This window comes from Ochotona curzoniae, unplaced genomic scaffold (genome assembly GCF_017591425.1).
Source record: "Ochotona curzoniae isolate NIBS_2020 unplaced genomic scaffold, NIBS_Ocur_1.0 contig_4093, whole genome shotgun sequence".
Lineage (NCBI taxonomy): Eukaryota > Metazoa > Chordata > Mammalia > Lagomorpha > Ochotonidae > Ochotona > Ochotona curzoniae.
Genome location: NW_024466124.1, coordinates 40342 through 61377, shown reverse-complemented (window position 1 = coordinate 61377; position 21036 = coordinate 40342). Strand labels below are relative to the sequence as shown.

At 42.6% G+C, this 21036-nt stretch overlaps 2 protein-coding genes across 2 annotated transcripts in view; both read left to right on the top strand.

The window, feature by feature from the left end:
* Positions 1-12571, top strand: part of POGLUT1 (protein O-glucosyltransferase 1) — a 28299-nt gene extending 15728 nt beyond the window's left edge. Inside the window, exons 6-11 of the mRNA XM_040984193.1 lie at positions 2659-2718; positions 4740-4839; positions 7836-7894; positions 8907-9074; positions 10515-10571; positions 10980-12571. Coding sequence (XP_040840127.1) covers positions 2659-2718; positions 4740-4839; positions 7836-7894; positions 8907-9074; positions 10515-10571; positions 10980-11136 — 601 coding nt within the window. The 3' untranslated portion in view covers positions 11137-12571. The remainder of the gene's footprint in view (positions 1-2658; positions 2719-4739; positions 4840-7835; positions 7895-8906; positions 9075-10514; positions 10572-10979) is intronic.
* A 3651-nt stretch (positions 12572-16222) lies between these two features.
* The window catches only part of TIMMDC1 (translocase of inner mitochondrial membrane domain containing 1), a 28129-nt gene continuing 23315 nt past the window's right edge, over positions 16223-21036 (top strand). Inside the window, exons 1-2 of the mRNA XM_040984192.1 lie at positions 16223-16583; positions 20025-20190. Of these exons, the coding sequence (XP_040840126.1) occupies positions 16390-16583; positions 20025-20190 (360 nt within the window). The 5' untranslated portion in view covers positions 16223-16389. The remainder of the gene's footprint in view (positions 16584-20024; positions 20191-21036) is intronic.

The following is a 21036-nucleotide window of genomic DNA, read 5'->3' as shown; positions in this document are numbered from 1 at the left end:
CAGTGCAGGAAAGGTATACTCTCCCATTTCTTAACTGGCTTGTTTGTTTTTTCTTATTTCTTATATAATTTGGGTATTAATCTTTTGTCGGGTGAATAGTTTGCAAACATGTTCTTCCATTCTCTCGGCTGTCTCCTCACTTTGGTGATTCTTTTGCCTGCAGAAGCTCCTTACCTTAATATAATCTCATTGCTCTATTTTTACTTCTGTTCTTATGTTTTTGGGATTGCATCCAAAAATTTTTGCCTATGCAGTATTGCTCTTATAGTTTCTTGCAGTATTGCTCTTATAGTTTCTTTTAGTAGTTTCATGACTCTGGATATTAGAGTTTGAGTTGTTCTTGGTCTACATTGAGGTTAGGAGCTTTTTCTGTGTCTCCCACATGGGTGCATGAGTCCAGGCCTGTGGGCCATCTTCTGCTGTTTTCCCAGGCACATTAGCAGAGATTTGGATTGGAAGTGGAGCAGCCAGGCTCAAATCAGCATTTCAGATAGTGGTTTAATGTAGTATGCCACAATGCCAGCCTCTCCATTAGAATTTTGTATAATGGGGTCCAGCATGATGGCTCAAAAATCATCCCCTTGCAAGGCCAAGAATCTCATATGGGTGCCAGTTCTTGTCCTGGTTGCTCCACTTCCCATCCAAATCCCTGCTTGTGGCCTAGGAAGGCAATGGATGATGACCCAAAGCCTTGAATTCCTGTACCTGTATGGGAGACCCAGACAAAGCTCCTGGCTCCTGACTTTGGATTCGCTCAGCTCTGGCCATTGCAGCCACTTGAGAAGTAAACTAGCAGATGGAAGATCTTTCTCTCTCTTCTCTGTAAATCTGCCTTTCCAATAAAAATCAATAAATCTAAAAAAGAAAAAAGAATTTTGTATAATGACTATGTGTTATTTTTCCACTAAAAACAAACAAACAAAAAAATTCCAGTGCTGTGGTTTATATTTTGGTAGGAGGGAGGAAGTGTGGGGGGAATAAAAGATAATTTTGACGTTGGACTAAAGATCCAGAAAAGGTAACCCAGTGAGGGAGAGATGATGAGTTGGGTTAGCTGAGAAGTGTGAAGGCTCAGAAAATACTGAACAGTGCTTTCAGCTGAACGACGTAAGTACCATGTGTATCTGAAAAGGCTCATACTAAGTTGTTCATATCCTAATTTTCTCCGTAAAATACCCCACCAAAGCCTCCTTAACTGTGGTTTAGGCTTCTCTTCCTTTTTCAGAGAAAGACAACCCACAGACTTTTTATGCAGTGAGTATTCCTATAAAGAAAATAAAGAAGTATGTATCTCTGGAGATGGCATTGTTACACAGGGGAATAAGCCACACTTATTCCTCCAGAGCATCCCTTTTAGAATGCTGGTTGGAGTCCTAGCTGTTCTGCTTCTGATCCTGCTCTCTGCTAATGTGCCTGAGAAGACACACGTGGGAGACCTGGAAGAATCTCTTCAGCCTGGTGTAGCCCTGCCCATTGTAATCATCTAGAGTCTGAAACAATGAGTGAAAGATCTCCCCCTCTCTCTCTCAAATCGTTCAGAAAATAAATAGGTCTCTGTTAAACAAGTATCAGAGGCTGTTATTCTTAAATGAGATCAAGTTTCCAACCTCTTAAGGCCATTAAATCATGGCTAAGGAATTCAAAGTCTTAGGTGAGTTTGGGGCCTAATCATATTCAAACCATAGCACAGAGAAATAAATTTATCACATCCAAAAAATGAAATCAGAGTGGTTTCCTTTTCATTCCATTTCTGTTATTTGGGGTAATTCTCTCCACATATTAATCTTATTCATAGCCCTCTGCAGAAACTAGGGCAGAATTTCTCATGGTGCCAAAATAAACAATACCAAATGTGTCATCCTTGGTTTAGAAATTTTTCTTTCAGGATTGTTAACTTACTGACAAGGTGCATTAGGCAACTTTTTGTCACCACACTGAAATACCTGAGATATTCATACAAAAAAGATTTTGAAGCTTCAGGTCCAAGGTCCAGTGGCTCCAATAGCATTGACCTCTAATAGGAATGCTTAGGAAGGAAGGAGCATGTGGGAAGCTAGGATACAAAGACAGAAATTTGGGCCCAAACTCTGGTTTTTACAACTCTCACAGGAGACCTACTTTTCCTGATGACCTGTGAACCTCTCATTAATTCCTACCCGTTAAACATAATTGTGTTAAGTTTCCAAGCTCTTAGTAACATTCACTCAGGGTTTTGAAGTTTAAATGCCTTTGTGATTATGAGGTCCAAAACATTTTCAAGCCATAGTTTGGAAAAATAGATTTTTAGATAATATTGGCTACCACCTCCAAGCCATGGACTGATAACAAAAGAGAACATATTGTCATACAGAAATTTTCAAAGAATTCCTGGGTTTCTTTTTTCTTTTTCCATGAAAGGTAGAGAGAAAGAGAAAAGTAGAGAGTTTCTCTCTGCTGGGTCACTTTGCAGTTGGCTAGAATTTGAGCCATCACGCTGCTCCCAGGATGTGCATCATCAGGAAGGTTGACTGGGAGTAGAGGAGCCAGGACTGAGGCCAAGACCCCCAAAATGGGGTGTGAGTTTCCAGGGCAATCTTTAGAAATGGTTAAAACGCTTCCTTATATAGTGAAAAAAAAAAGAGAGGGAGAGAGAAACTAATCAAAATCTGTATATTTTAGGGCAGCAGCACAGTGGCCATGGAATAAGAAAAATTCTACAGCATATTTCCGAGGATCAAGGTGATTCTATTGTTTTTCTTTCTTTTTTTTTTTTTTTTTGCATTTTACAAAGATAATCTTCCAATTAATGTGCAAAGTACACCTAATCTTGCATGTGTGATAAACTGTAGCTCAGAGAAGCTGAGATAATTAAGAAATACACGTGGAATCAGAGTCTTACACTAGAGAAGAATCCAGATTATTTTCACACATCACTCTTAATTGAACTGAAATTGAAAGAGGTAAGGTTCATTCGGTTAGATATTTGCAGAGTGTCAGAACAGGGTTCAACATTGATTATCTCAGGCTGACAGAGCAAGTGAATGACTTCTTGTTACAGAAGCCTCCGGTAAACTGATGGTCCTACCGTGGTCAGCCTCCTGACTAATGCTAAGTCTCACCAAATCTTCTGATTGCTGTTTCCATCAGACCATGTAGCTGCAAAATGGTAATTAAGAGGATTAAGAGCAGAGACCAGGCCTGGTGCGGTGCTGCTAAATTCCTTGCTTGCATGCGCTGGGATCCCATATGGACACTGGTTCTAATCCTGGAGGCCTCACTTCCCATCCAGCTCCCTGCTTGTGGCCTGGGAAAGCAGTTGAGGACAGCCCAAAGCCTTGGGATCTGTGTGGGAGACCCAGAGGAGGCTCCAAACTCCTGGCTTCGGATTGGTTCAGCACCGGCCTTTGCGGCCACTTAGAGAGTGAATCAATGGACAGAAGATCTTCTTCTCTGTCTCTCCTCCTCTCTGTATATCTAACTTTGCAATAAAATTAAAAAAAAAAAAAAGCGGAGACTGAGGCTGGTGTAAATGGACAGAGAAGGAGGGAAGGAAGAGAAGAAGAAAGTGAAAAAGTAATGGAAGGACTCTGCATAGGTTGTTCAGGTTATCTACCTGGGTGCCAGGACCAAGTAGATAAGCCACACATTGAAAGCACTTTAAGCAGTGTGTGTAAAGTGAAATTAAAAGATAACTTTGTTCTGCTGCAAAATGTTTGAAATTGTTTATATGAGGGCCATCAAAAAGTTTGTGATAAGACTGTGCACAGATTTCAAACTATTTTGCACCAGAATAAATATATCTTTTAGTTCAGTTTCTCCAAGAGTTCTTTTTAGAGCCCCTTATATTAGGAACACACGAATGGAGATAGATCATGTTTTGTGGTGAATCCTGGTCAGAGCTCATAGCTTCTGTCCACCCTCCAGTGGACAGACTGCTGCCGAGCCAACATTAGTGTTCCTTTACCAACGTGTTTCTTCGGTTGAGGTCTTAGGTTCTTAACTTGGGGCCCACCTCTGGAATTTGAGGACCTCCTTCACATGAGTCTATGTGCTTGCTTTATCAGGGTGTGGGAAGGGCACTGATTCACAGTTCTGATTTGATTCTCAGCGGATTTAGGGACTCTCACCTATCAAGTCAAGACCCTCCAATAGCTGGGCCAGCAGGAGGGCTTTCATTCGTGTATAGTCTTCAGGTTTTTAAACCTATTCATTTTTTAAATTCTGTTTTTAAATTTAAATGTTAACCTGGATTCTATTGAGCATTTGCCACAGAGTTCATGTAATTATTTTGATGAATGGTGACTACCTAGTCACCCAGCTGTTCAGTACCAGTGACCACAGAGGTGACATAAACCTTCCTAAAAAAGAAATTATTCCTTGAAAAATGGCTCTTGGGGCCAGAATGACACACTCTAATTATTAAAGTTCAAGTATAAAACACGAAGAGTGTCCTTTAGCCCTTGAACCTTTTTACCCTAATTAACTATGTAAAGATTGTCAAAAATATAATAAAAAAAGAAAAAAAACACGAAGGATGAAACTCACCAATTCATGAAGGGAAAAGTGGGGAACAGTCTTGGGCCACCTCTGTGCCACTGTACCATTTGCTCCTCCTCCACTGTCACGACAGCCAGTGACTTAGGCTTCTGTGCGCTCCGTCTGGGCAGTGGGTTTGGTTCTAGTGCTGCTTACCCTTGAGAGATTGGAAACAGTGTTAAGGAATAAGCCACATAATTTTATGTTCTGTGTTTCTTCTACAGGACAAGTCCAGAACGAGATCCTCTCATCCTTCTATCTCGGAAAAATCCAAAACTTGTTGATGCAGAGTATACCAAAAATCAGGCCTGGAAATCTATGAAAGTAATCAACAATCATCCGAATAGAACTACAGCAGTGAACATTCTCACTCAAAGGACTTTGCCAACTGGCTAGAATTTGAGACTAGGTTTCCTCTCAGTGGTGAGATGAGTATAGAGAAAGTTCCATGAACTGGTGTTAGCATTCATGTAAATTCTTTTTTTAGTCTCACATTGTTTTTTCTGGTTATGTTATGAATAATATATTATACTCCTCTGATAGTTTCACCCATCACCCAGAGGACCCAAACATCTGTAAATGCCAGACAGTGGATATTTTATTTTAGACTATGGAGGTCTGTGATCATTGTGATTAATCAGCTCTGCTGTTTGAATAGCAAAACAGTCATAGACAGCATGTGGCCAAATGACCGTGGATGTATCCCCCCTATTCTTTTTTAAGATTTATTTGAAAAGCAGAGTTGCAGAAAGAGGGGAATAAACATGGTGAGAGAGATTTTTTTACCCAGTGGTTCACTGGCCAAATGGTTCCAATGGTCAGCAATGACCAGGAAACAGGGAACACCTTTGACCAGCTAGAAACCAGATGGAAACCAGGAGACTAGAAACTCCTTCATGGTCTCTCACAGGGTCTGGAGCGCAGTCACTTGGACCATTTTCCACTGCTTTCCAGGCACATTAGCAGGGAACTAGATCAGGAAGTGGCACTCCTATGGAACATCAGTGTCGCAAGCAGGAACTTAACCTTGTGCTTTAATGCTGACCCCAGTATATTTGTATTCTAACAAAAGCTTTTATAGGAACACATAAATTGGAAATTTATGTGATTTTCACATGTTATAATAGAGTCTTTGTTTTTTTTCCAACCATTTGAAAATAATGTCTTTAGTGTATTGATTATGCAAAAACAAGCAGTGGGTTTGATTTGGTCAGTGGGCTCCACACCATAGTTTCATCCAGTGGTCTTAACCTTGGCAACAATACAACCAGAGTGTAAAGAATGAGTCAGAATCTCTGGGGATGATGTCCAGACCACTTTATTTGTTTAAAATTTCCCAAATGTGGGCGGCCATTAAGGTGTAAGTATGAAGCCAAGGTGAGATTGCTGCTTTCCGTATTATAGTGCCTAGTTCCTTCCAGTGTGCCTGGAAGGCAGTAGATGATGGCCCAATTACTTGGGCTCCTGCCAGCCATGTGGGAGAACCAAATGGAGTTCCTGGTTCCTAGCTCCTTGCTTTGGCTGGCTGAGCATTTGATGTTGTAAGCATGTGGCAAGATACCTAAATCCCTGTGAGTGGTCTTGTGGTGTAGAGGTTGAAGTTGCTGCTTAGGGCACTGGTTTCCTGTCTTTGAGTGCCTGGGATCAAGTCCCACTTCTGTTGCTGATTGGGCTTCCTGCTGATGTAGCTAGGATGGGTAGGATGAAGATAGCCAAAGTTCTTGGGCTCCTGCCACCTGAGGAGGAGAACTGCATGGAGTTCCCAGCTTCTGGTTTCAGCCCGGCCCTACCCCAGCTGTTTCAAACATTTGGAGAATTATCAGTGGGTGGAAAATCTCACTCCTTCCCTCTCCCTGCCTCGCCTCTCCCCCCTCCATCCCTCTCCTTTGCCTCTGCTTCTCTTTCTCCCTCCCTTCTCCCTTCATAGCTTAACCCCCTCCACCACCTTTCTTTTGCTCTGCCTTTCAAATAAGTGAATCAATTTTCAAAAGAAAAAAGTCCGTAAAGCCCTAAATTTCCTCATTTGGAATTTCCATGTACCATATGAAGAAGCTATGAGACAAAGCTATAAATTTCTTGGGGAAAGCCAAATATATCTGAGATCCATATTATTATTTGGATTTTATATAGATAATAAACTCCATATTATTATATGGATTTAATCAAACAGCAGATGAATTTAAGAAACTTTGGTGAATAACACAAATATGAAAGAATGTGTTCATTCAGCACACACATTATAAGCATCTACTTTGGGGAGCTGCGGAAACCTCCAGACTTATTCCCCTTATCAAGTTTACCATATGCTAAGGTAGATGGAGTATATCTGGGGGTCTCAAGTTCAAATGCCCCAGGAGCTGGCAGGTGATAGAAAGGTATGAGCAAGGAGCTGGCTTTGTGGAAAAGTAGGAAAAGCTGCTGCCTGAGATACCAATACCCCCTATAGGCATGGTCTCGTGTCTCAGTTGCTCTGCTTCCAATCTAGCTTCATGCTCATGGCCTGGGAAAGCAGCAGATGAAGACCCAAGTGTGTGAATCCCTTGTAGGAGACCTGGAAGAAGGTCCTGACTGTGGCCTGGTTATTTTGGCTATTTAAGGGAATGAACTAGCAGGTGGAAGATCTATTCCTGTATCTTTTCCTCTCTCTCTGTAATTCTGACTTTGAAATACGTACATACAAACATACATAAATGTCTTTCCAAAAGAAGAACAGAAGAAAGGTGTAAGAGCCAGCACTGACAACTCCAGGCTCTGGCTGCTCGATGGGAATAGGAGCCCCATTGGCCAAACCTTTTTTGGCTTCTTTGCTCCAAGAAGAATCTGAACACTGGAAATCTGAATTTTTGCAGAACTATTCTGCCATTTGTAGATGTTAGTAATGGTCTGGATATTTTTAATTACTTTGCTTGCTTAACATTTGTATGTGAGCCCATTATCTGGATATTTTGAACTACTTTGGATGCCTGGAGTTTGTGTGAACCCACAATGCCAACCTGTGACCTGCATGTGACGTAGAGTGAAATATGCACAGGCTGTGACCTCTTAGTTCAAAGGAGGGCAACGTAAAGTCAGGTGAACTTAAACTCTAAAATCTTTCAGACATGAGTTAAAATCCCTGCTGTTTCTTAGCCACATAACCTTGAGCAAGTCTCTCAAATTCTTGAAGTCTTGGCTTCCTCATTTGTATGACAAGTATACTAAAGTCTCCTGAGTATGCTTACTATGAGGCTCAAGTGAGGTATTTTGACAAAATGTTCATCAGTGTTTTTGCAGTGATTGCCAGTAAATGTTAATACCGAGTATTTCATTTTCTCTTACAGGATACTTTGGGGAAGCCAGCTGCTAAAGATGTTCATCTTGTAGATCACTGCAAATACAAGTAAGACTTTTGGATTTCATATTGCTTTGGAAATGGCTTCCCTGCGGGGGAGAACTTTCATACTAAGGGCTGTTTGGAGTGTATGAAAATGAATTGATTTAACTGGCTTTCACTGAGGGTCACAGTATGCTGAGTTGTGCTCCTTGAGGACTGGAGAGAGGAAAGAAACATAGTGTCTGCTGCTAGAGGCTTTCCAGTAATGAAAGTGGTGGGATCATGTACCTCTACCCCGGGTAGCTGCAGGTAGATTGTCAGGTTACTAGATGCTATGTTTAAATGCCGAGACTACAAATTGGGTGAAGGAGGTTAAATCAGGCTTGGAGCGGGTCACTGGGTTGGTTCAGAGGCATGAGTGTGCTGATTGCACACACAGTGAGAGCTGTAGGTTAAAGGCAGTTCGGATGGAAGACAGCAGTACATGTTTGAGACGTGCGGCTAAGAAAATGTCATTTCAAAGATAGCTTTCCCCATGTTTTTGAACATTTTTGTGGACATTGATTAGGCCAGCCTGTTCTCTACAGACTTCAGAAGTGGGCAGGAAGTTTAAGAAGTTCAGGAACCGGGGCATTTTTGATCAGATAGAATTTACTAGAGGAAAAAGGGGCTTTGGGTGTTGTGACTAGTTACAGACATTCAGCTTGACATTTTCACTTTCGATTTTGATGCATAGCACTGAATTTTGCTATATGTTCTCAAATATGCCCCAAATCTGTCATTTCCTCCTGACCATGGTGTCCTCTTGTGTGCCACCACCCAGATCCTGACCCTCTTTAGCATTTTTGGAGAAAGTGACTATTTTCTCCTCATCTCTCATGCCCAGAACAAGCTGTAGCCCAGCCCTGAAAAAGCAAGTTTATGGAAACCCTACAGGGGTTTCTATGGCCCACAAACTGAAAACGGAAAGGGAAGGGAAAGGAATCATAGAGAAATGGGGGTAGGGGGAGGAACAAAAAGCCCTATTGCTGACAGCAGGTGTAGAATATCCAATATATTTGGTTCTTTTCTCCTCCAGGTATCTGTTTAATTTCCGGGGTGTCGCTGCAAGCTTCCGGTTCAAACACCTATTCCTGTGTGGTTCACTTGTTTTCCACGTGGGTGAAGAGTGGCTGGAATTCTTTTATCCACAACTGAAGCCATGGGTGCACTATATCCCAGTCAAAACAGATCTCTCCAATGTCCAGTAAGTAGCTGTCCCCCAACACAGAATTCCTAATGGCCCTGAAATCTGCCTCCACATGCAGCAATTTTAGGTTTTTAGTATGATTTTTCCCCCATTGAAATATTTTACTTCTTTTGACTGCATACGTAGGGATGCTTCAAAAAGCTCATGGAAAAATGGAATTGAAAGATGAGTTTATTGGAGCAAGTGTTTAGTGTAGCAGTTAAACTGTCTGCCTCTCATATACTAGAGTGACTAGGTTTGGGTTCTGGCTCCTGGCTCCTGCCAGTGTAGGCCCTGGGAGGCAGTGATGATGGCTCCAGTAACTGGGATTTACCATCATATGGGAGATCTGGATTGAGTCTTTGTTTCCTTATATTAGCCTCAGCCAGAATCTCTCATTGTGGGCATCTGGTTAGGAAATGAGTGGCGGAGATTTCTCTCTGCCTGAAATAAATGAGATAATAAGTTTATTTTGTTGAATGAAAATTAAAAAGTTCATGGATAATTTTTTCATAATACACATTTATACATTTTCCCATGAACTTTTAAAATTCTCCTCCTATACTTTTAGATTATTATTCAAGTAGGCTATAAGGGATTTTAATTTGAAACAGTGCTCTGATGCTGGTTCCAAATCTAAAAAAAAGCATCAAGGGACAAAGCTCCCATCTCTCGAAGACTAAAGACAGGGATATTTGATCTTGTATTATCAAGAGAACTTGGACCTGGCCGTGTGGCCTAGTGGCTAAAGTCCTCGCCTTGAACGCCCTGGGATCCCATATGGGTGCTGGTTCTAATCCCGGCTGCTCCACTTCCTATCCAGCTCCCTGCTTGTGGCCTGGGAAAGCAGTCAAGGATGGCCCAAAGCCTTGGAACCCTGCACCCACGTGGGAGACCCAGAAGAAGTTTCTGGCTCCTGGCTTTGGATTGGCATAGCCCAGTACCGGCCGTTGTGATCACTTGGGGAGTGAATCATCGGACGGAAGATCTTCCTCTCTGTCTCTCCTCTTCTCTGTATATCTGACTTCGTAATAATAAATAAATAAAGAAAGAAAGAAAGAAAGAAAGAAAGAAAGCAATGATAAGCCTTAAAAAAAAAAGAGAGAACTTGCAGATAGAGCACGAGAATTGCTTTGTGTGAAGCTTGGGAAGCTCTCCTCTAATAATGAGAGGAGCTATAAAAAGACCATTCCTTTTTCTGGTGCCACAGGATGGAATTTTCGTCTCATTCTTGACTTTTTATGTGTCTCAGATCTACAACAGACTGCTTTTAACCTGCATCTGAGCTTTTTTTGTTGTTGTTGTTGCTATTTGGTTCCTGCAAGGATCCCATTGTGTTTGCTTTAAGGAAATAATTTACCATCCTCACATCTAGAGACCTCAACCTATAGTCTTTCTGATTTAGGACTTAAGAGTTTACTGTATACATTGGAATCTAATAATTTTTTTCATTTTTAGGGAGCTATTGCAGTTTGTAAAAGCAAACGACAATATAGCTCAAGAAATTGCTGAGAGGTAAGTTCTGTTCATTTTCCCGTTTATACTTCATTATCCCCAATCTGCCCTAACTAAAGTTATCTTAATGTATTGTTGCCATGATAATATATTCTCCTCATGACTCAGAATAAAAGCTGCTCTGAGGGGAAAAACATACATACATATTCACATATGCCCTAAGCTTTATAGGAGTAGATAGAAATCTTTGAGGTAATTAACCAATTCTTATGAGCTCTTTTATGTCTTTCAAATGAAAAAAAAAATGTTACCTTCTATTGTTAACTTCCTGTATATGGAAAGAATGACTATAAGGTTGGGTCTCAGGCTCAGGTGAGTTCATAAAAGTTCTGGTGCTTGGCACCAGGTAGCCTACTCACATACAGACTACTAAATTTTTTAACATATTCTTGGTACTCTCTTTTCTAGGGGAAGCCAATTTATCTTGAACCACTTGCAGATGGATGACATCACCTGTTACTGGGAGAACCTCTTGACTGAATATTCTAAATTCCTGTCCTATAATGTAACAAGAAGGAAAGGCTATGATCAGATTACTCCCAGAATTTTGAAGACTGAGCTCTAATAGTTGTGGTACCACAGCCATCTCCATAGCTGCAGATCACAGATGTCCAATGGTGAACAGCATACCATGAACGTGGCACCTGTACTTGGAATACCATTTATCAAGCCAAATATCTCTTTTTCCTTATCATGCTGCACTCAGCACAACTCAAGATTCAGAATGTGTATAGGACACGGCTGTGAAGCAGCTCAACCCTTACACTGAAGGACCAGAAATCCTAATGTGGATTCTGAACCCGATTCTACCTTTCATTGTCTTGCAATCAGTCACAGCTTGTGCCTGAGATCATCCATGTGTGTGTTTGTCACTATGAAACTGACTCTGTCCATGTGAAGATGCCTCAGGTCCCATCATTGGAAGCAGAAAATTCATATGGAATCAGTACAACCCATTATTCCCAGTTTTTTTAATTTATTCAGGATTGACTTCTGTTACTTTGTTTAATGTAGAACCTTGTAGGGTGTGTGAAAAATCCTTGGGGGGGGCTCTTTCCCTTAAAGGTCTAAGGAAGCAGTTGCTGTGCCATGCAAAGATGTAGGAGTTATCTTTTATGAAAGCAGAAACTCCATGGTACTCAGGAGGTTTCTATAATGCCACATAGAAAGGTACCAATTGCATGAGTAATTACTGCAACTGGATTTCAAATTTCCTGATCGTGCCTTTATTCCCTTCCTATTTTCTAAAGGAAAAGACACACAACCTCTTAATAAATTTAGGAATTAGTTCTCACTCTGTAAAGAAACTGTGTTAGAACAACACCTCTTTTTTATCCTTTGCACACCCACAGTTATTTTTCCTTCTTAAATTGGCAGTATCAGGAGCTGGCATTGTAGTGTGGTGAATTAAGCCACTGCCTACCACCTGGCATCCCACATCAGGGATGGTTTAAGTCCCAGCCTCTCCTCTTCCAGTCCAGCTTCCTGATAATATATCTGAGGAGACAACAAGAGATGGCCTCAGTACTTGGGCCCCTGCTACCCATGTGGGAGACCTGGATGGAGTTGTTGGCTCCTGACTTTGTACTGGCCCAGATCTGACTATTATGGCCGTTTGGAGTTGACCCAGGAGGTAGGTGATCTCCTTTGTGAGTGACAGAGACCCAGGTACCTGAGGCATCATTTGCTGCCTTGCAGGGTGAACATTAGCAGAAAACTGGAATCTGAAGTAGAGCTGGGTTTTGAACCAAGACATCCCAATATAGACTTAGGGAGTCCCAAGCAGTCTTTATTGCTGAGTCAAACATCAACCCATTTCATTTGTGTTTTTGAATATTAACAATTCCCAGGAAAAAAGCCTTAGGAAGTCTGGTAGTAAGCAGTCCAGATGTCTGAAATGTACTGTGTTTTTGTCTTGTTACTGTGTGGCTCTGTTAGATGGAATTCTCTATAATTCAATTTTCTTCTCACTTAAGTAACAGCACAATTTGCTGTCCCTTGGAGTAAAGCTCAATTGTTATTTCTCTCAAACATCACCTCTGAATTCTTAGTTTCTTTCCTCTTGGCACTTACAGGCTATCATAACATTTTGCGCATGCCTGTGTTCTTTGATATCACTTCAAAGTATAGTTATTTAACTGTTTTTCCTACCCTCTTGTGGTCTTACTGTTGGGTGGGAATAGTATTTATTTTTCTTGATGTCTCTGTTTTCAAACACAGAGCCACACTGAGAATAAATACTAAAAAATTATTGGATGGGTGGAGACAGTTGATTCAGCCACATTCGATTTACAGATTGCCCAGCCATTGGCTCCAAGGGGGTTGACTGGGATTGTAATTTGGATCACCTGCCATTTGAAGAGTCTATAAGGATATTCTTTTTCTTTATAACAAATTCAGATTTGTTTTACTTATCTGTTCATGTCAGTGCATAAGAGAATGTTGTGTAATAATGTGGACAGTATGTTTTTGAAAATTGTATTCCCACAACTTTTTGAAGGTTTTTGTTATTATCATTAATAATAGCTCAGTTGCAAGTTTACCCTTTCTTCCTCAGGAGCAAAAGGCTACCCTTTTCTTCACAGAGAGTGTGTCGGTTTATTTCAATTAAGCGAGATACTGGGGAACACAAGTGATATACTTCCTTGTTTGTGTTGGTAGTAGTGGGGTATCATCTGTGTGAGGTCAGGGTTCCACTTCATTCTACTATCTCAGGTCAGACTCTTCTGGTTGTCAAAAATAGAAATTGCCTCTAAAACTTGTCAGAGGATTATAATGGCATCTCACAGAACTCTGTGTGTGTCTTAGTGGGTGGAATTGTAGGAAAAAAAGATAACTTTAGGGATCTTGGCCAGAATTTGACTCTTTTCACAGAACTGCCGTACTGTGGTTCCAGAGACTGCCAGATTCATTCAGCCTAAAATTGCAAGCTTATCGTCCTGAGGATAAGCTCCAAAGAGTTCCCTGTACTCAACATTTGGACTGTACACTGTATAAAGAAGAGCACACGGGCATGCACGCGCACACACACATAAAAGGCTATCATCACGCAGATCTGGAGATTATCCTTGTGGTAATTTTGCTGGAACCAGGTTACAACATACTTAAAGTTTTCAAGTATTTCTTAAGCATCTACTGTTCACCAAACAGTGAAAGATAAAGAGGCTGTAATCTCATGAGGCTCTGCAGTTAAGGCAATAATGTAACACGACAGGTGGTATAAGTGGAAGGTGGTTAAAGCAACAGTTATAAAGACGATGTGGATTTCGTACTCCAGAGCAGATAGGAAACCATGGAGATAACAGTTGAGTTATACCTTGAAGGAGGTTAATGAGAAGTGCTCCTTGCATTTCTTAAAATTCATTCTTTCCACTATGGACGGAGCTTATGTTGTGTGTAAAAACTTGTAGTACATGTAGCAAGAAGAGTACCTGGTGAAGCCGGCAGAGAAAAGAGATTCACTAGGGGAGGAAGGAACTCAGTTTTTCGAGTAGAATTTACCAACAAGTGCTGAAGGTGATTTCAGGCAATGTGGTTGGTGACTGTTGAAACTCTAGCCTGGTGTGGCAGTTCTACTGGCAAATCTATCTCCTGGGGACAAAGATAAGTGAAAGACAGTGGTTTGACTAAACCCCCACACCTTTTGGCTTAGACTGTATTGCTATGGATGCTCCAGTAAAAGCAGACCAAAGAAGGAGAACAGTGTTTCCCGAGTGGCAGAAATTAGGCTGTAAGGGCCCAGTGGGAAGTAGAGAGCGACAAGGGAGGTGAGGGCTGAAATGGCCAACAACAGTTTAAGCAGTGGCCAAGGAAACGAAGACATTCCTGATGTGCTTTGTGCCAAAGGAACCTTACAGTAAACCACCAGTTACCCAGAGAAGGCCACTGCGGTGTGAATTTTGCCTGTTAGTGAGACATCACTTGGATCTGAAGCCCAGTGAGTCCCACAGCCATTGGAGTGTTAAACTATGTGACCATCTGCCCAACATCACATCAACACTCTTCCCTATTCCAAATCCTTTGCCCTACTACGATTCTGGGGTCATCTTAAGTATTTTGGCTTTCATACATGTAGTGTAGCATGCACTGTCATTTGCTTGTGCTTTCCTCTACTTAACATGGGATAAACAGCAACCCAGAACCAAGATTCAGATCTGAATTCTTTAACAAACACTGAGCATTCACTGTGTGCTGGTTTACTGAGCCAGGTCCTAGAGTTGCAGATGTGGCTGTATACATGTTCTGACCTTCGAGTGGGTCTACTTACACACATCAGCAAATAATGTTATGATGCAACATGGTAAGTGCTTGATGGCAGCTCAATCTAATCTTGTCTCCCAGACAAAAAGGAGAAAGCCTCATGGCACAGTTAGAAAATCAAGTAGTCACCCTAGTCAAGGACACTTTTGTGGGCCTTATCTATCCAATTTGTAACTATCAAATTCCAGAGTTCTTTTTCATTATTATTTTTATGATCTTTACATTATTGATTAGGGTGCAAAGGGTCAAGGGTGACAAAGTGAGTGAGACCACTGTTTCCATATTCTTTTTCCTTTCTGTATCTGGGGGAAGATAAACGGAGAAGCCACACCCAGCCTCCCAAGGATCCCAGGGTCCCTGATGTGAGGCATGCTCCGATGGCACTGCTCAAGTTGTTTTTGATAATTCAACAGTTCCAAATTGCTGCCAATCTTGTCATTCCAAGCATGATGCAATCTCTCCAGAATCCACTAGATGACATAGTCCACCTTAGCGTCTCCACTTGCCCAGATTTTCACTGCCAGCACTTGACTGGAGTAGTTGATTAATTTGTTATGTCCTCTGTCATGGTACCAGTTGTCCTCTGCAGGCTCCAATGTACTGCCACATCTCCCACATGCACCTGGATATGCTGGTCACTGCTCCAGCTGAGCCACTGACCCATGCACTCTCCATGGTCAGACTATGGAAATTCCAGAGTTCTATTGACTGTATTCCACCAAAGAGGGGAGCACTTGTGAATTACAACTTTCAGAGAGGTATAAAGGAGGTGAAGGACCTGGTAGACTAAGAGCCTGTGGTGACTACAAAGGATTAAATGAAATTACTTAAACCAGCAGAATATTTCATATGTGTGCGATTCAACGGAAATGACACCACAAGGCAGATGGGGAGCAAAGGCAGTAGGAAATAATAGATGGACCATCCAATACTCCACCAAAAATGCAGAAACGCACCTGCCTTTTGAGAAGCCAGGAAGTGAACTAAGGGGAGTGACGTCCACTAGGCGGAGCACCCCAAAAGCTGACTCTTGCCCGTATTAGACCCCAAGCCCATCACGCGAACAGACCCCGCCCAGCTCGGCAGCCAGGGCCATGGCGGGCTAGGCTCGACTCTGCTGGCCTACTCATTTGCTTCACATTTCCGTGGTTTAAAATATGCTAAATTACTTGGGCCCGCAACCACTCAAGCTAAGTGGAACACGCCAGGAAAAATGCGGCGTACACGTGATGCCGGGGCGCCGAACGTCGCCTAGGGTTGCCAACTCACTTCCGGAAGCCGGTCGGGGAGACCGATGTTCCACCCGCGCCGCCGGAAGTGCCCACCTCGGGGTTCCGCCCCTCGCCCTTTGCCCTGGTGGAGGCAGGACTTCCTGTCGTGTGTCTCCTGGGCTGACGCCGGCCGGGAGGACGGGGATGCGGGGGACGGCCGCGGCAGGTGCGGCGGACTAGCCCGTGTCTCTGGGGCCGCTCACACTCAGAGTCCTCCTCCACCGGGCGCGTGTCTCCTCGGGGCCCTGAGGTCCCGAGTGGGGCCGCCGCCACCTCGCGCGAGGCGGATGGAGGAGCAGCCGCCGGCCCCACGGAGCTTCCCTTCTAGGGCGCCGAGTCCTTTCCCCCGGGTCTTTGCTGCTGACAAGGGGGCTGCTGAGTCGGAAGCCCCTGCAGAGCATCGGAAGCTGCCCTCCTACATCCCAGGACGCTCTTACCCGGAATCCGGATGGGACCGTCTGCGGGAGCTGTTCCTCAGAGAGTAAAAAGTGCCTCGGGGCCGCGGGTGGGGCCAAGGACCGAGGGCGGGCCGCGCGGGTCATTTTGAAATGAGTTGAGACCTCAGTGTTTCTCCTTGACTTGGCCATTCGGTGGTTCTTTTGGCTGATTAGGAATATTTAGGGAACATAACTTGACTGTAGGTGCACTGGTGGACTACAGAGCAGAAAAATGGGACCGTGTTCACGTCAGAATTGGCTCTGGAATTGAGGACTGAAGAAATCTGCATCAGTATTGTGTTGCAGTGGGTCCAACACTAAGGAGTATTTTTAACTTGTGTCTCCCCCTTCCCCCTGACCCGCCCAATTTCGGGGTGCCAGATATGGAATTAAAAATAGTAGTAACTATTGTCTCACGTTTTTACTGAGGAAAAGAGATCTTTCTTTTTCCTTTTTTTTTTTTTTAAATTACATTTCATTTTATGACACCTTTTCATAGGCTCTGAGGCTCCCCCAACCCCTGCCTGTACTCTCCCCCCATGGTGGATTACTTCATCTTATTGCAGTATTACAGTTAAAATCCAGTCATGCTTCTTTCATTGCAAGCAGGTACCATGCATAGAGTCCAGCATATTATTGTCCAGATCAGTTCAACAGTTTCTTGGGGAGACCATCTCTGGTCTAAAAGCAGAGCTGGCAGAATATCGTCCCGACCAATTAAAAGCTATAACATAACATCAAAACAGTTTGCAACAGTATGGAGTTAATGGAAATGCAAGTTCTTAACCACATCCTGTGACTACCTCATTGACATTTCTAGTTTGGTTTATACACAACTGACTGCCATACCCCTTAAAATGACTATAGGATACTATTCAGCCGTTTTGTGTCAATTTTCATTTTAGTATTTAGCAGTTTATTATATTGAAGCATAATTTTTACTGAACTTGGCGGATTTTAGGATAGTCAGAACCGGTTTATAACTCTAACAAGGCATATGTCAACAGTTGAGATGCAGAACAGTTTTAGGAGGGGTGTGCAGAGAGATCTTCAATACCCCAGTGGGGAGTAACTTATTTTTGTGTCCTACCTAGTAAGGTATATGTGAGTCCAAGCTGACCGTTTCCTATCTGGTTCTAAGCTTTCCTTGTTCTCTGTCCTAATTTTTTGTTGTTGTTTTGTTTTGTTTTGTTTTGTTTGGGAGGGGGCTCCAGAGCGACCCTGATGGTCATTGCAGGAGAGTGGGGGGGATCCAAAGTTGGAACTAAGTAAGGACCAGAGAAAACTCCTCTCCCTAGTCCCGAAAGGGAGTTTACTGTTCTTTGAGATCAGCTACATTTTAAACTAAAATGTTTCAGAAAGAAAGCAATCCCTTTAAAATTATTTTTATATAATTAAAAACTCATTAATTAATAAATTAGCTAATTAGTCATTCCTTTCTTCATTCACTACTGCAGGAAAGTTTGCCCTTTCATGAAGTCATGCTACTGTGTTGTCAAGGGGTTGAGTAAAAGCTGAAGCTTTTTTATGTTGCTGAAGTAGTTGGGGTAAGGAAGCAGACTGTTACTATTTTATTTAGTTTTCATTATATTTTAAAAGTAGAATGGACTTTGTTCTGGCCCTTCTAAACTGTGAGATAAATGTGAAAATTTTTTTGTATTGTCATAAAAAAGAATCTAGTTTGACCTACTTCATAAGTCGAATGTTGGAGCTGAAAGACTTAGGCTTGGAAGATGCTTCTCCCTACATCTTGGATAAGGAAACCAGAGTTGAGAGATTGTGATCTGTGAGCCGTTAGCAGTGAATGACCAGGGCCAGACCCCAACCTCATGGGATCACAGTCTGCATCCATTCCACAAGTGCATCCTCTTACTTTCTTGTGTGTCATTCATTAGCTGATTGGACCAAACGTATACTTTGTTTTATTAAAAAACATGCATTTTTTAAATTGGAAAGGTAGATTTACAGAGGGAGTTAGAGAGAGAGAAGGAAGTGGCCCCATGAGCCGAGCTGAGCTGATCTGATGCCAAGCGCCTGGAGCTTCCTCCAGGCCTCCCACACGGGTGCAAGGTCCCAAGGCTTTGGGCCGTCCTTGACTGCTTTCCCAGGCCACAAGCAGGGAGTTGGATGGGAAGTGGAACTGTGGGGACATGGATAGGTATCCATATGGGATCCCAGCACTTGCAAGATGAAGATTTAATCATTGAGGCAGCATGTTGGGCCCCAAGCATAAACTCTTAATTACATAGTGGTTTTTCCATTGTTCTGAAATGGCCTTTTCTGCTCACTATGTTGTGAGCTTTCCAAATGCTGTTTAGGCCTAAGTTGTCATAGATAGATAAATAGAAGATATGGCTTTTATTATTATTATTATTTTTAAAGATTTATTTATTTATTATTACGAAGTCAGATATACAGAGAGGAGGAGAGATAGAGAGGAAGATCTTCCATCCGATGATTCACTCCCCCAAGTGAGTGCAACAGCTGGTGCTGTGTTGATCCGAAGCCAGGAGCCAGGAACCAGGAACCTCCTCTTCCGGGTATCCCACACGGGTGCAGGATCCCAAAGCATTGGGCTGTCCTTGACTGCTTTCCCAGGCCACAAGCAGGGAGCTGGAAGGGAAGTGGAGCCGCTGGGATTAGAACCAGCACCCATATGGGATCCCAGGGCGTTCAAGGCAAGGACGTTAGCCGCTAGGCCATGTCGCTGGACCCAAGCTTTTTTTTTTAAAGGTTTATTTTACTTTAAAGTCAGACTTACAGAAAGTAGAGGAGAAACAGATTTTCCATCTTCTGATTCACTTCCTCAAATGGCCAAGAACAACCATAGCTGAGCTGACCCTTAATCAGGAGCCAGGAGCTCTTCCATGTCTCTTGTGTGTATAGGAGCCCAAGCACTTGGACCATCCTCTGTTGCTTTCCCAGGTCACAGCTGAGAAGCTGGATGGGAAGTGGGGCAGCTGGGACTGAAACCAGCACCCCTACAAGATGTGAGCTCAACAGGCTGAGGATTAGCTCACTACATCACTGCACTGGCCCACCAGATTTTTCTTCTGTGCATCCATGGCTTAATTGTAGAAACATAGCCCCATAGTCTTGGTATGTGTGATCTCTTTACTAAGCACACAAATTCTCCATGTTTTCAGGGGTATGACACACCAAAGTACCATAAAATTTTTATTTTCATATAATAATGGATTTAGAGTAAAGTACATTGGTAATGAATTTTCACAAGATGAACATGCTCATGTGGCTAGTAGTTCTAACACCATAGATTTGTTTTGCCTCCAGTTGGTGCTGCCTATAACATAACCACACTGATAAAGTCAGCAGAGGGTGTAATCAGTTGTGCCTCCCGCCCGCCCCTCCCCCGCATCACACAAAACATTGTCCTGGCTAGCTTTTGGGGTAATTTAGATTTGGGTATCTTTTGGTAAGCGATACACCCTAACCTAACACCAGGCAACATGGTCTTCTCATTACAGTGAACAGCAGAGAATTTCAAAGGAACTTGAGAACATCTACAGGGCAACACTTTCAGCAGGCATCATTGGCTGGGCTTACGGTGGAATACCAGCTTTTGTTCATGCTAAACAGCAGTATATTGAGCAGAGCCAGGCACAGATCTATCACAACCGATTTGATGCTGTGGTAAGTACTGGTGTTGGGGTTGGGCAGTTCACTTTACACATAACCATTCTGTTAGATGTTGGGGTCGGCAGGATTTTAGGATGTTAGAGTAAAAAAATAAAGTCAGTGGGACAATAGAGCCAGTAATGCTTGAGTGCCTACGAGTGACCCATCGGGCACTTTGCTTGTTTTCATAGTGGCCCTGTTTGGGATCCCTGTTTTGGACTCTGCTTTCTGTGCCACATTTCTAATCTCCTATCAGATCATTGAGGGTCAGCTGTAACACAGAGCATCTGTGAATAGGCTTGCACCAAAACCATGGTTCACATTTCTATCTTTCCAGTTTTTAGGGTTAAGTCATTTATAGAGCTAACTCATAATAACTGCTTTGTTAGCTCTGTACATCAGTTCTGTTGCAGGAATGAAAATTGAATTTCAGACACTTGAAAGTTGCAAAAAAATTAATATGCATATTTCTTATATAGTTCTATGTAGATTTTCTGAAGGTCTAATGTTTTACCATGTTAGCTCTATCATTGTCTTTCTCTGTGGCTTTTTTGTGTATGTGAGCTGCCTGAGAGTAAGTCACAGACATGGCAATGCTTATAAAATATATCTTTTCTAAAACTAAAGGCATTCTCGTATTTAACTATAATTGATCTAGTTGTCTAATTTCTGTAATTTATTTTAATGATTTATTTGGGGGCCAGTACCATGGTTTAGTAGGCTAACCCTCCACCTGTGGTGCTGACTTTCCATGTGGGTGGGTCCCAGCATGCTGCTCCACTTCTGACCTGGCTCCCTGCTAATGTGCCTGGGACAGTACCAGAGAAAGGCTCAGGTGATTGGGCCTCGCACCCACTGGGT